Source organism: Actinia tenebrosa, unplaced genomic scaffold (genome assembly GCF_029948245.1).
Source record: "Actinia tenebrosa isolate PJP-AT-01 unplaced genomic scaffold, QUT_ActTen_1.0 PGA_scaffold4__44_contigs__length_22323623, whole genome shotgun sequence".
NCBI classification, from domain to species: domain Eukaryota; kingdom Metazoa; phylum Cnidaria; class Anthozoa; order Actiniaria; family Actiniidae; genus Actinia; species Actinia tenebrosa.
The window spans coordinates 10239437-10251411 of record NW_028292581.1 but is presented as its reverse complement, the minus strand read 5'-3'; the positions used below and the strand labels follow the sequence as shown (position 1 = coordinate 10251411).

The 11975-nt window shown below is 35.7% G+C and overlaps 1 protein-coding gene across 4 annotated transcripts; it reads right to left on the bottom strand.

Annotated features, from left to right (window-relative positions):
* Positions 1-53: 53 nt before the first annotated feature.
* On the bottom strand, positions 54-10896 carry LOC116307448 (WD repeat, SAM and U-box domain-containing protein 1). Of its 4 annotated transcripts, none has more exons than XM_031717708.2 (11): positions 10175-10896; positions 8224-8310; positions 6872-6973; positions 6013-6118; positions 5846-5879; positions 4756-4796; positions 3950-4050; positions 3447-3508; positions 2694-2862; positions 2274-2408; positions 54-1472 (listed from the first exon to the last, which is right to left on the bottom strand). In XM_031717708.2, exons 1-11 carry the CDS (start codon positions 10767-10769, stop codon positions 1306-1308), a joined length of 1599 nt encoding a protein of 532 aa, XP_031573568.1. In that variant the 5' UTR covers positions 10770-10896; the 3' UTR covers positions 54-1305. The 4 variants fall into 4 exon arrangements, with proteins under 4 accessions (XP_031573568.1, XP_031573576.1, XP_031573584.1 ...); XM_031717716.2 differs by having other exon boundaries at positions 6872-6958; XM_031717724.2 differs by lacking the exon at positions 8224-8310 and having other exon boundaries at positions 10175-10895.
* Positions 10897-11975: the final 1079 nt, after the last annotated feature.

Below are 11975 nucleotides of genomic sequence, written 5' to 3'. Positions count from 1 at the left end.
TCAACAAGTAATAGTCAAATAGACACAAAAGAAAACGATGGACTAGGGTCTACTAAAGTGTTTTAGTCTAATATTTATTTCACGGATTTAGTGACTTCAGAACAACTCATGGCACACCGTTTATACTGTTATACAATAACTGTAATAAATCTCGTTTTCTGATTGGTTGAGTGCGTGCTTTATGAAAGCACATACCTCGCTAGTGTCCTTCGCAGCCGTCATTAGTTTCGTTCTCAGCCGATCCAATTCTTTATCTATTTCTGTTTTTTTGTTCTTGTATGTTATATATAAAATGGAAGATTGTAACTGAAGTTTACACCAACTTGCAAGAACGTTGTCATACGAAAATAGAACATTATTGATTTAGTGGGATAGGAATTATATTAAAAAACAAAAGAAGATCACTGAAGCTGAACTTTGTCTTTTGTCTTTTAATATATTTCTTTCTCACTAAATTACTACTGTTCTAATATCGCATGACAACGTTCTTGCCAGTAGGTGCATATATATATGTATATATATGATTCGGTCCCGGGCAATATTAATAACGGCTGCGAAGAAGAATATACCTAATAGCTCTCATGCGCACTTTCAACTTCCAAATTATAAAAGTACTGTTATATAAATCTTGTTTTCTGATTGGTTAATGGCGTGTGCTTCATAAGAGTACACAGCACGCATGCGCGTTTTCTATTTCATGATGTTGCAGTCAAGAAATTGCTTCACAAGAAAACGGAAGCAAGTCCTTTTCATCGTTTTGATGTATTATATTTTAAGATCACACACATTAGAGTAAATAAGAAAAAATAATATTCACACTAAATGTTATCTATTTACAACTTTCAAGTTACTCCAGACGAAAGCATTTCAATTTTCCTTTCTTGGTTTCGCCCATGCCAACTCTTTACTATAATAGATTATGTGTTCGTTTCTCTTTCCTCTAATCTATTACAATGACAGCGCCTGGCTTTCTGAAGTACGAGAGTCATAAGCACGATCGTCCGAACTAGCCTGAGTATCAGGCCCCGGGGGAGGGTGAGTGGGGATGGGAAGGAGAGCCTGATGTACTCAGGTTACGTTCGAACTGGACCCCCCGACACACAGACTAATGTTAACGCGCACTTCATACTAGCAGATGATTAAAAGTATATCAAAAGGGAGTTGTTTGAGCTGGTTTTCGCTCCAAGATTCAACAATGCGTTGCATAGACTGGTTGACCACTAAACAGTAAGACCAGGAAGAGATTGCAAGGGGGACAAATTCCTGGAATTAAAATTACCAAATATATCGCAGCCAGGGAATACATTAGGCCAGGGGTTGGTTGGCTTGACCAAAATGTCGATTAATGATGTTTTTGAGCATCCTGTTAGGAGTAAGGGTGGCGTTCCTGAGAGGGGCGTTGGTCATGGGGCTGGTAAGTCGTCCTGACCGTAACCATAACTCGATGGCGTTACGATCGTAGGAGTAACCATCTGGAAGAGATAAAATAGAGGACCTTATTATAGAGTTCTCATTGAAATGATACAACAGCAGAAGAAATGAAGCCAAAGACATTTAAGGGGCTGACCCAGGATGTTTTAGGAGGGGCGCACGATTTATGATCAGGACAAACCGATGAGTCATCACATCAAGTAATTCTCCATAAAAAGTGCACACCCCCTGTACCCCCCCCCCCTCTCAAGATGCGCCCCTGCATTTTGAAAACAATGTATGACTTGAAAAATCAAAGGTAGTCTCATTTGTTCAGTACTTTCAAAAATAACCCTTATCAGTCACAAGAAAAACCCTCACAGAAACAACACAGCACAGGCTACCTGTGATTTAGCTAACATCTTAATATTAGTGAGCGAGCAAATGACCCATTTGCATATTCAGACCCCTCTGGATGGGGTCGTGTCTTTACTCCATTACCACATTCAGTAATAGAACTTTTTGGTTTGGGTGTAATGTTTTCCCATTTCACGGGTACGGTCATTTCCTAGAGCATCATTTATTTGTCTAATGGTTGCACATGAGAAGACAAACGAATATGGATATGACTCAAGCAAAGAATCTCATTCTCAAGAAAATGACACAGTCTGAAACATGAAAACATTGCATCCAAGGTAAAGAGGTCCATTACTGCACATGACTCTCGAATATTGAATCTAGTAGTGGTGAGCAAAAGTGGGCCTTTGGAAACCAGTATTTATACTTAGTTTATCACAAGAAAGGGATTTTATTTTACTTTTTCTCTTATTGTTATTTTTTTGTGTGGATTTGATAAGACTAACCTGCTGCTATAACAGGATCTGTCATCACTTCTCTGGATATTGGACAGAGATACTCATCAGGAATATTGTCATCTATTTCTTCTTTCTTAATGTCGTTGATGCTTCGGAGAATTTTATTACGATGTCCAACAGGACCTAAATAATTACAAGAACTGTAGGTTAGGTAATGAAACAACAAAATGAATCTTATTTCAATACCGTATATTCATTCTCTGTAATTTAGCACACAGGAAGCCCACCATCGAGAATTGTGAATGAAGTCTAAGTGTAGCTAAAGAGGGCAAAGCAAGAAGTAAATCATTGGGATCCTAAATAGAAAAATAAATAGCTAAGTATGAAAAGTGGGCGGCTACTCGCTTTCACGGCTTTGCTGCTCTCAGTAAATCTATGAAAAAAATCCCTCTGGGGAAAAAGTCATACCAATTTTGATGTCATTTAAAAGCATTTCAGAAGTCATGTTTGATAATTCTGCTCCATCGATGGCATTTTCCCTGAAGCATTCACCATACTGCTCTAACCCAATGGTCTCCAGCCAACTACACACTTCATCAACTGTCCATAAAGCAAGCAGCTTCTTTTTGGGTTTTTCCTGGGAGGGAAAAAACATTTCACATATGTAAGGGTCAACTGTGAAACTGTCAACTGAGCTGATTATTAGTCCTTGACTTTATCTATTCATATATTTTATGCATTGGCTGTGTACTCAAATGAAGAAATAGAAAGTGAGCATAGTGTGCTGTGTGCAATCATATAACACATGTGCTCCACCAATCAGAAAGTGATTTTTCTTATAAGAGTTCTTTTATAATCATTGTCAGCTGATTCCTATCAAGCTGTCAATTTGTTATGAACCAACTTTACATAGATGCAACCTTTCTATTTGAACACTCCCTTATCATAACTGAATATCAATCAAAAGACCTCTTTGATTCAGTAGCAGGGAGGGAGAGGTACTCCCTAGTAACCTCTAGAAATCATCCCTCCTCTTCCCCTCCCCTCTCCTCCCCCCAAAACAAAAACCCACATACAATTATTAAAAATTAAACAGCCAATGGGAAGGTAACACATGCCATAAAACAGTCCTGGATACCTACAGAGAGTAAGTATACTGCAATTGGAATAATGATGTCAAATGTAGAACTTAAAATGAATAAATAAAATGACATGACTCACCAAAGGCATGGTTTGGGAATCATCCTTTCTCTCCAATATGATGGCATTAGTATCAAGGTCGCCTGAAGAAAAATACAGATACATGTATTCAACATACTTCACAGTCACTGTTTCAAACAGTGACCAGCTGATCTGAGAGAACATGTTAGCCAATCAGAATTGAGAAAATTTGCAAAATTGATGTGTCACTTTTTCTCATGAAATTATTGATTTCCAGGCCACCAAATGAAATTATGTTGGAAATAAGAGGATGTTAACAGTAACACAATAACTAAGGAGGTTCATATTTTTATTGCAATGTTGGACAGGTTTTTATTTTTCACTGGTCAATTTTCGCAGGCTTCACGACAACTCAGTTTTGCAGTGACGTCATTTCAGATAAGCTGAGGTTTAGTCAAGGCTTTGCTAGCCACATATTGATTTCTTGAATTAGGGAAGCTATAAAAAATACACATTTTGATAGAAGTAAAAAGTAATTAGTTAAGCACCAGTTCAATACCAACCTCGTTCTGTAAGGGTTATTTGCCACACTCTCATAGTTCTGTCCCCCGACCCTGTTGCTAACCATCTACTATCAGGTGAGAAGGCACAACATGTCACATACCTAAAATAGTAAGTTGACAAATTTAATTGATCATAAATTGTAATAGGTCATTCGTACTGCAGTCGGTTTCACATTACTTGTCTTTACACCTTTGGGCTTCGAACGCCGTTTGGCAACAAATTTTGGAAGTTTGAAACTAATTTCATTATGAACTTCAGAACTTCCCCCCCAAGTTTGGAATTTGGTTTTATATATATAATTTGAAGTTCCCCAATAAATATCCTAAAGGAAATCAAGAAGCTCCTGGTTAAAAATCAAGTTTGTTTTAGCTGCAAAATAAGCCACCCAAGTTCTGAACTTTGGTGGAAAGTTCAGAAGCTCATAACAAATTTCATTCTGAAGTTCCAAAGTTGGTTGCCAATTTTGGAATTTTCAAACATAGTTTGGAATGCGAAAAAAAGTAATATAAAGTAATGTGAAGCTGTCTGTAACAGATCCCATAACATTACTCCTTAAAACAAGGAAATTTGTCAAAATAAACATCAAAAATGAAAGAAACACCATGATATTAGTAAGAGGCTAGAATTTCAGCTCATAACATGTGACAAATGAGAAATGGTACTGAATATAAAATCAAATATTTTATCAGGTTTTGTATAGGAAAATGCACTGGATTGCATTTAGTAGGTCTGGAGTTGGGCTTTGCAGAGGGAGGAGTTTCCGTTCTCTGGTGAAGGAATAAGCAAATGAATGTCTAGAACTTACCTTGTGTGTCCAGTGATAGTATGCAATGTTACTGCCCTAAGCTGTTGAAAACAGAGGAAAATTAATAAGCAATTATTGGACGAGGTTGAGCAAAACACTCATTGTGATTTGTTATTTGCTGATGCCGAAAGCAGAGGCAAATAATTGCTTGTGAGACACTAACAGATCACGATAATTTGTGAGTTCAATAATTGTTTCATAATTCAAAATATTTGTTTTTCATTTTTGATTTTGGCTTGCTATCTATCAAACATACCAAGCCACAGGAGAGCAAGCCATGTTGACAAATGCATAGTTACCGTGCAGTAGCAGAGTGTTATGTGCAGCAAAAACGGCTTGCATCATAATGCACGTGAACAAAATATCATTTACAGTTGTTTTGGCTAATCAATATGACAGCAAACAATAGTTTCATAAGTTTTATTTTTTTCGGGTCCAGTATACTAAAAATTGTGCGTTTTCATTGGCTGCACAAGCTGGAGGTATTTTCTGTTCCTGCCCGTGGTCAGGTATCCTGACTTGAAGTGCATATCAAAGAAAAAAATCATTTTCAAAATCAATGCTCTTTAACTCCGATGAAGGACTAGCATCCAAAACATCAGTTTTTTCATCTTTTCACAGAGTATAATTTACCTTTTTATCATTACCGTTTCATTAGAAACACAGACACAGCTCACACTAGCTAGTTATCTCTCCATTTTCAAAATCACTTATATGGGAACAGTGCAGTATTTTTGTATCTTGAATTTTCATTTCGGAGATATGAACATTTGAAATAGAATTAAATTTAAGACTAACTTATTATACTAAATATGCATAATTTATATTTATATTTACATTTATATATTTGCAAATCATGTCCAACTGGGCCTGGTTGTATGAAGGATTGTATGAAGGATATCTATTGGATAAGTTATTGCTAATATATATCAAATTTCTCTACTGGATAAGATTTATCCATCAGCTAGTTCTATCCAACCTTTGCACAACTGTTTTTCTGTTTTATAAAACATGCAATCATAATCACTCTTGCTACAGTATTTGTTTTCAACCTACAAAACATTTCGAACAAAACAGATTTTCTACTCACAGGATCCCATAAAATTACTGTCTTGTCATTTGACCTAAGTAAATAAATGAAACAGAAAAATAATCATAACATAAATCAATATTTGTACCCACCAACTATATCAATAGGTGAATAATGTGAGAGACCCTGTATTGGGGTTTTCAAAATTGCACATTTTTGGTACATACGCAGATGCAAGAATTCTTCCATTGGCAGAGAATTTGCAGTCCAAAACTGGTCCCTGATGTCCATCCAATACACACCGAGCATCAATGTGGCAATCTTCAGAATAAGCTAAAAAAAAACAAAAAACAAACAAACAGGCTGAAATATTTTGCTCTTTGGAAATTTAGGGAGGAACAAGTGGTGTAATGACCTGGGGGTTGAGGGGGGGGGGGGGGGGGGGAGGGGGTACTACCACCCTTACTTGGATAGGGGTGTGCAGCAAGGACCTTAAAACCCTGACCCTATCTCAGACCTAAAATTTTGATTTTACATACCCTACCCCATACTCTAACAAAGAATTGTACACCCTATCCCAGACTAAACCCAGTTAGTCAATAGATTGCAATTAATATTTACTAACGTTTTTATTGTTTTTGTGCCGGCAGAAAGCGTAGCCTATTCGCCAGCAGACCAAAACGACCAAATCTTAACCCTATCCCAGACAAAAATGATATCCTATCCCAGACAAAATGTCAAACAATGATACCCTACCCCAGACCAAAAAGCTGAAAAACCATACCCTATAGGGTGGCACATACTCGAATAGCAAATATAGAGGAGTGCCCCCCCAGGGTATAACAATATGCCATGGACCTCTCACTCCTGTGGTCTTAGATTTGAATCCCATTCATGTTTTTCGAGGGTTTTTCTCCAGGTTCAGCAGTTTCCCTCTTCTAAATTCCAAATTGATCATAGGATGAGGGACACAGTTTTGTAAGTCACTTTCAATTAAGTTTTACCCTTTTAATATAAAACAAAGACAATATGGAAAAATTCCATAATTATTGTTTCTTTTATCAATGCTATATTATAATAACATACCTGATGAAGTGAATATATTCCAAAGTCTCACGAGGTTATCATTCCCAGCTGTCGCCAGCAGAAACTGAGGAGCACAGCCACTAGTGTCTGTTACAGTTGGAACTAAGTTAGCAAATAACAGCACGAGAATTATATTTAAATCTATATTATCGGTATCTTAGCAATAATATGACTCTGGCTTATTCAGGGCTTAAAATTATGATCAATAAGTTGTCAGTGATGATGACAAATTAGTTTTAGCACAGTCAATTCATTTCCGGCTAAAAGTTACTGGTCAAAATGACCAGCAATGCAAAGATTTGACTGAACGAGTTCCAATTCTGGACAGACATTGTCCGATGTTGAGCCATTATTTTAAGCCCTGTTATTATTCCAAGAGAAATTGCACAGACATTTTGGTTTGATCTCAGACTTCTTTTTAGAATTTATGTCATTTCTTTTGTATTTTCCTGTTAGTCTTACATTCTAGATTATTCTGAAAGAGGTTGACAGACTATTAAGCATGGTCTATAACATGAGGACAAATAGTAAAGCAAATTCTTAAGTTTTTGTTGAAATGCTTTAACATTGCAGACAGGTTATCATGATCAAGTGCTGTCTTCTCACAACAATAACTCATTTCTATGCTTCGCGTATCTATGAGTTAAAAAAGGCCAACGATAGACCTTTCCCAATATCGCCTTGATGACAACGAAACAATGGTTTGAAGTTGAGACTGAACTTGATTATTTTTTCATCACGTCCAACCTCAAACTGCTTATGAAAAATCCCTTAGCATTGAATTTCATTATTCTAAAGATTAACATCAGTATAGTTATTAATTTAATGCTTTATGTTTAACGTAACTCTATTTTTGCAGCCTTTCTATGCAGGAATTTGGTAAGCTCGTGCTCATCGTGATGATGTCATTCCAATGTTTTGATAAGCACAATATCATGAAAACTTTTTTGATCTCTTATAGCTCTAAAATGAAGTCAGGGACCCCCCTTTTTTATTTCATCTTTTGAAGGTACTTTATAATACCAATCATTAGAGGAAAAATTTTAAAAATCTGATGGGAACAAATCAAAATTACATATTTTGTGTATACATATAATTAGAATATAATTTCACTTAACGTGAAGGCTTCAAGTCCACACTCGTAACACAATAACATTCTATATTTCTAATTTCAAATGCTAACTAATAATTAGGTTATTTTCTAGACTTCTATGAAAAATGGGTTGTGATTTTGTTCACACGTTTTTACCAAAAATGGGTTAACTTCAACTGTCATGTGTCACCCTCTTTGAATAAAGTCCATTATTTTAATAATAATAATTATAATATTTAGTTGGAAATGATTAGCTTACTTATAGGCTGAGAGCCAGAGTCTGAGGTGGGAATAAGATCTGAAGCTGAGATACAGATTCCTGATTGGGATTCAGTATAATCATGGTCTGAAAACATCACAAGAAAACACATATTTCAAGAATTTTAATTGTAATGCTTGTGTTAGTAGGCAGTGTGAGGATTATTTAGATCAAATTAGTGTGAGGATTATTTAGATTAAATATTTTACAGGATGTTACAGGGTTCAAGCTACATTTTCATTTCAAAATTCAAGGACTTTTTAAGCACTTTTCAAGCATAAAAATTTGATTTTCAAGGATAAAGTTTTTTGTATTAGAACGTGGTTTAAACATTGATTCAATGTTACAGTGCAGCTCATTCAGCCGGGGCCACGTCCACCAATAAAAATGATCATGACATGCAACCAACCAGTAAACAAGCAACCAGAAACTCTTCAATCATTTTTTATCATTATTTATTTCAAAAGGAAAGTTAGAAATAGCATTAAGTTTGAATTAAATTCAAGGAGTATTCCAGGAGTTTTGGTGTTTTCCCCTATTTTCAAGGGCTTTTCAAGGATTTCAAGGAGTAGCACGAACCCTGATGTTAATTAACAATTATTCACCAAAGGGGAATTGATTTTCTGCAAATATTTACCCAGGGATCAGTTTTCGAGCAGTGAATTAGTTACAGTTGAATTAAGAAAAGGGAGGAAAAACCAGAGGCCCAGAAAATCCTTGGAGTCAGGAAGAGAACCAATCAACACAAATCACGAATTAAACAACTGGGATAAATTGAACCCTGGACCTCAGAGATGAGAGGCGAGCATGCCATCCTGACTCCTCACAGCAAAGCAACGTGCATAAACAAACAGCATGCCTGCAATCCTATATTCACCTGTACTAGGTGATTATCAAAAAGTAGTCCAAATAGTCCAAAATTCTCAACCAATGAGCTGGCACAATTTTCTATAATCACCTGGGTAATGATACTAAATAGTGTTAGAATGGGTGAATGGTTAAAATGGCAGATCATATAACTAAATCTGAACCACATCCTTCAGCTCTGCAGATAAATTTTTAAAATACCATTTTATATTGATAAATCTATGAATCTTATTTGTAACAATATTTAAACATACAGCCAAGATGAAAATTCTTGTAAACCTGAGGTTACAATCACACAGATGTGAAAATTAAAAACGCAAAGTGACTTGAGAGGAAACAATTGTTTTCAATGGGGGTTCTATAAATACAATTATTAGCGTCAGCATATGGAATTGGTAGAAGATATTAGCATTTTGGTTGCAACATTTTAAGCATGAGATATCATGATATTTTACCAGAGCAGATTTTATAAAAAAATATAAATTCATCCTTAAAATATTAGACATCTTGATACATATTTCTGATTAAGATTTTCAAATTGAAATTTATATTTTTAATGTGTTATTTTTTCTTTTGAAATGCAATTTGAATAATTAGCGCATTGAGTACCCTGTACATGTTTTATTTTTATTTAAACACACGCAATGCTCTTCATTTTAAAGTTCTAAAATTGTCAAGATAAAAAAGAAAACATTATAATTCCTTAAAATAAAATTTGCCATGGAGGAATCAAGTCCTGATGTAAAAGAAGGTTTAATACTGTACGTATTCTTATTATGTAACGATATTTTTTGCGACTCAAAAGTGCTCAAAATATATTGTGCAATAAAAAAGATAAAAGATCAATACTTTGATCTTAGATAATCTTCTTTGCTATTGGTGTTACTGTAAATCGGAATATATTACCACAGATCTGTAGGATATTTTAGAATTTTGAAGTCTCTTCCAGATTAATAATTTGTCAACACGAAACAGCTGCAAATATTGTACTGTAACTTAGGAAAATACAGTAATCGCAACTGACAAATAGGATTGTATTTAATACTTTAAAAGTAGCTTTTTTCCCTTCTTATTATTAAATTACCTGCAGATCCAAAGGTAGGAGAAAAACTACAGGCTGTAACGCCAAGGTCGTGTGCGTCTCCCAAATACTTCAGAAGGTTGCCTTTGTGTACATCAAATATTGACAAATTGCCGTTACTCGTCCCTATTACGACTTGAAGTCCATCTGGTGTAAAAACACATGCATTAACAGTACTTTCTATCTTATCCACACATCGTACCAGCTTCCTAGTCGACACGTCCCAGATACAAAACGTTTCATCGGCAGATCCAGAAATCAAAAATTGCGAGTTCGGAGAGAAGGAACAAGTTCGGACTCCTCCTCGATGGCCCTCCAGTACAGCTAAGCATTCCCCAGTATTAACATCCCATAAGATAACTTTACAATCACTAGATGCAGTAGCTAAAATAGTCCCGAATGGGGAAAAACAACACGAGTTTACTTGGTAGTCGTGCCGCTCAAGAGGAGACTGTGGCAGTTCTTCTCCACTTTCGATATCCCAAAGTCGAGACGTTTTGTCCCCTGAACACGAAGCTAAAACGCGGCTGTTTGCCGAAAAACAGCAACCATTCACGTCTCTATTATGCCTCGAAAGCGTATATATTATTTCGGCCATTTGCAGATGAATGTTTTTGCCTAGTTTTGCCGTTTTATTTAAGGTTTTTAAGATTATTTATAGTGCAGTACGTAATCATGTTCACAAGACACCCACCATCTTGTTTCTACACGTTCGGTCCCTTGCGGACAAAACTGGTAGAGCGAGACTTTTGAAGACCTGGGAATATGCTATTTTTAGATTACGATTTAGAAGATGACGTCATATAGCCTTAGGACTAAATATTTTATTCTTTTTAGTGTTTTCTATTTAAAAAATCCTCTTTCCCCTGTCTTATTACTTTTTAAAGAAAGTCTTTAGTTATTTTGCCTTTTCGTTAGCAAATTTCGTTAAATTTTTGACATCAATGATAAGTCATTTATCGGGTAAGGAATAATATATATATATATATATTTAATCAAAAAACAATTTTTTTTACATCTATGGATTCGGATAACGGTAAGAAAAACATTTTATAACAAAATGTTTCATGCCTCTATTTTTATCAGTGAAAACCATCCCCATAGCACACAGTTTTACTTATTCAGTTATAGTTGAAAACAATAAACTTGCGTTCGTAGCTTGGCGTTTTACGGGATAAAAGCCATCACGTGAGGGATGACGGAAATTCTCAAATGGTTTATGAGGATTCGAGTAGCATGGTCCAGAATACTATATGTTTGAGTATTGAGTATAGTATTATAGGATGAGGCCACGACGACGTTTCAAAACAAGTGTGAATTGGATCGATCCGCGTTCGTTATCATTAATTCATAATGTTTAGAGTTTGTGAGCTTGGGGTAAACAGATTAATATAATGGACAGGGGGGTAGGGACTATGACGTAACTCTGTGTACGCCATTTTGGTCAAGGCCAGCGAAAAAGATGGCATACTCATTTTAGTTTAGGCCAATTTTAGTTATTTTTCCTTAAGTTTATAAAAAAGGATGGATATACTCAGCAAGCTTGATTTTTTGGTGCACCCTCCCCCCTTCACACACAGATAATACACCATGCAATCGAGTTCAATAAATTCTCAGTGTATTTTTACTCCATAATCTCTCGTTGTCCATGCCATTGTTAAAATCCCTCAAATTCATAGATAATTGAAATTTTCGAGTTAAAATAAAGGTGTCAGGAAAGCGTGCTACTTTGAGCATGCCAACTATAGCTACGTGACACTTGTCAGGCTTTATCCCCGGCTGTACGTAGGCTAGCAAACAGTCT

What these genes read in the sequence shown, in the direction of transcription:
- LOC116307448 (XM_031717708.2), bottom strand. Translation starts at nt 10,769, where the DNA reads ATGGCCGAAATAATATATACGCTTTCGAGGCATAATAGAGACGTGAAT. An exon ending in TCCTACCTTTGGATCTGCAG is followed by an intron (nt 8,311 to 10,174) that starts GTAATTTAATAA and finishes TGATGTTTTCAG; the next exon opens with ACCATGATTATACTGAATCC. An exon ending in AGATCCTGTTATAGCAGCAG is followed by an intron (nt 1,473 to 2,273) that starts GTTAGTCTTATC and finishes TATCTCTTCCAG; the next exon opens with ATGGTTACTCCTACGATCGT.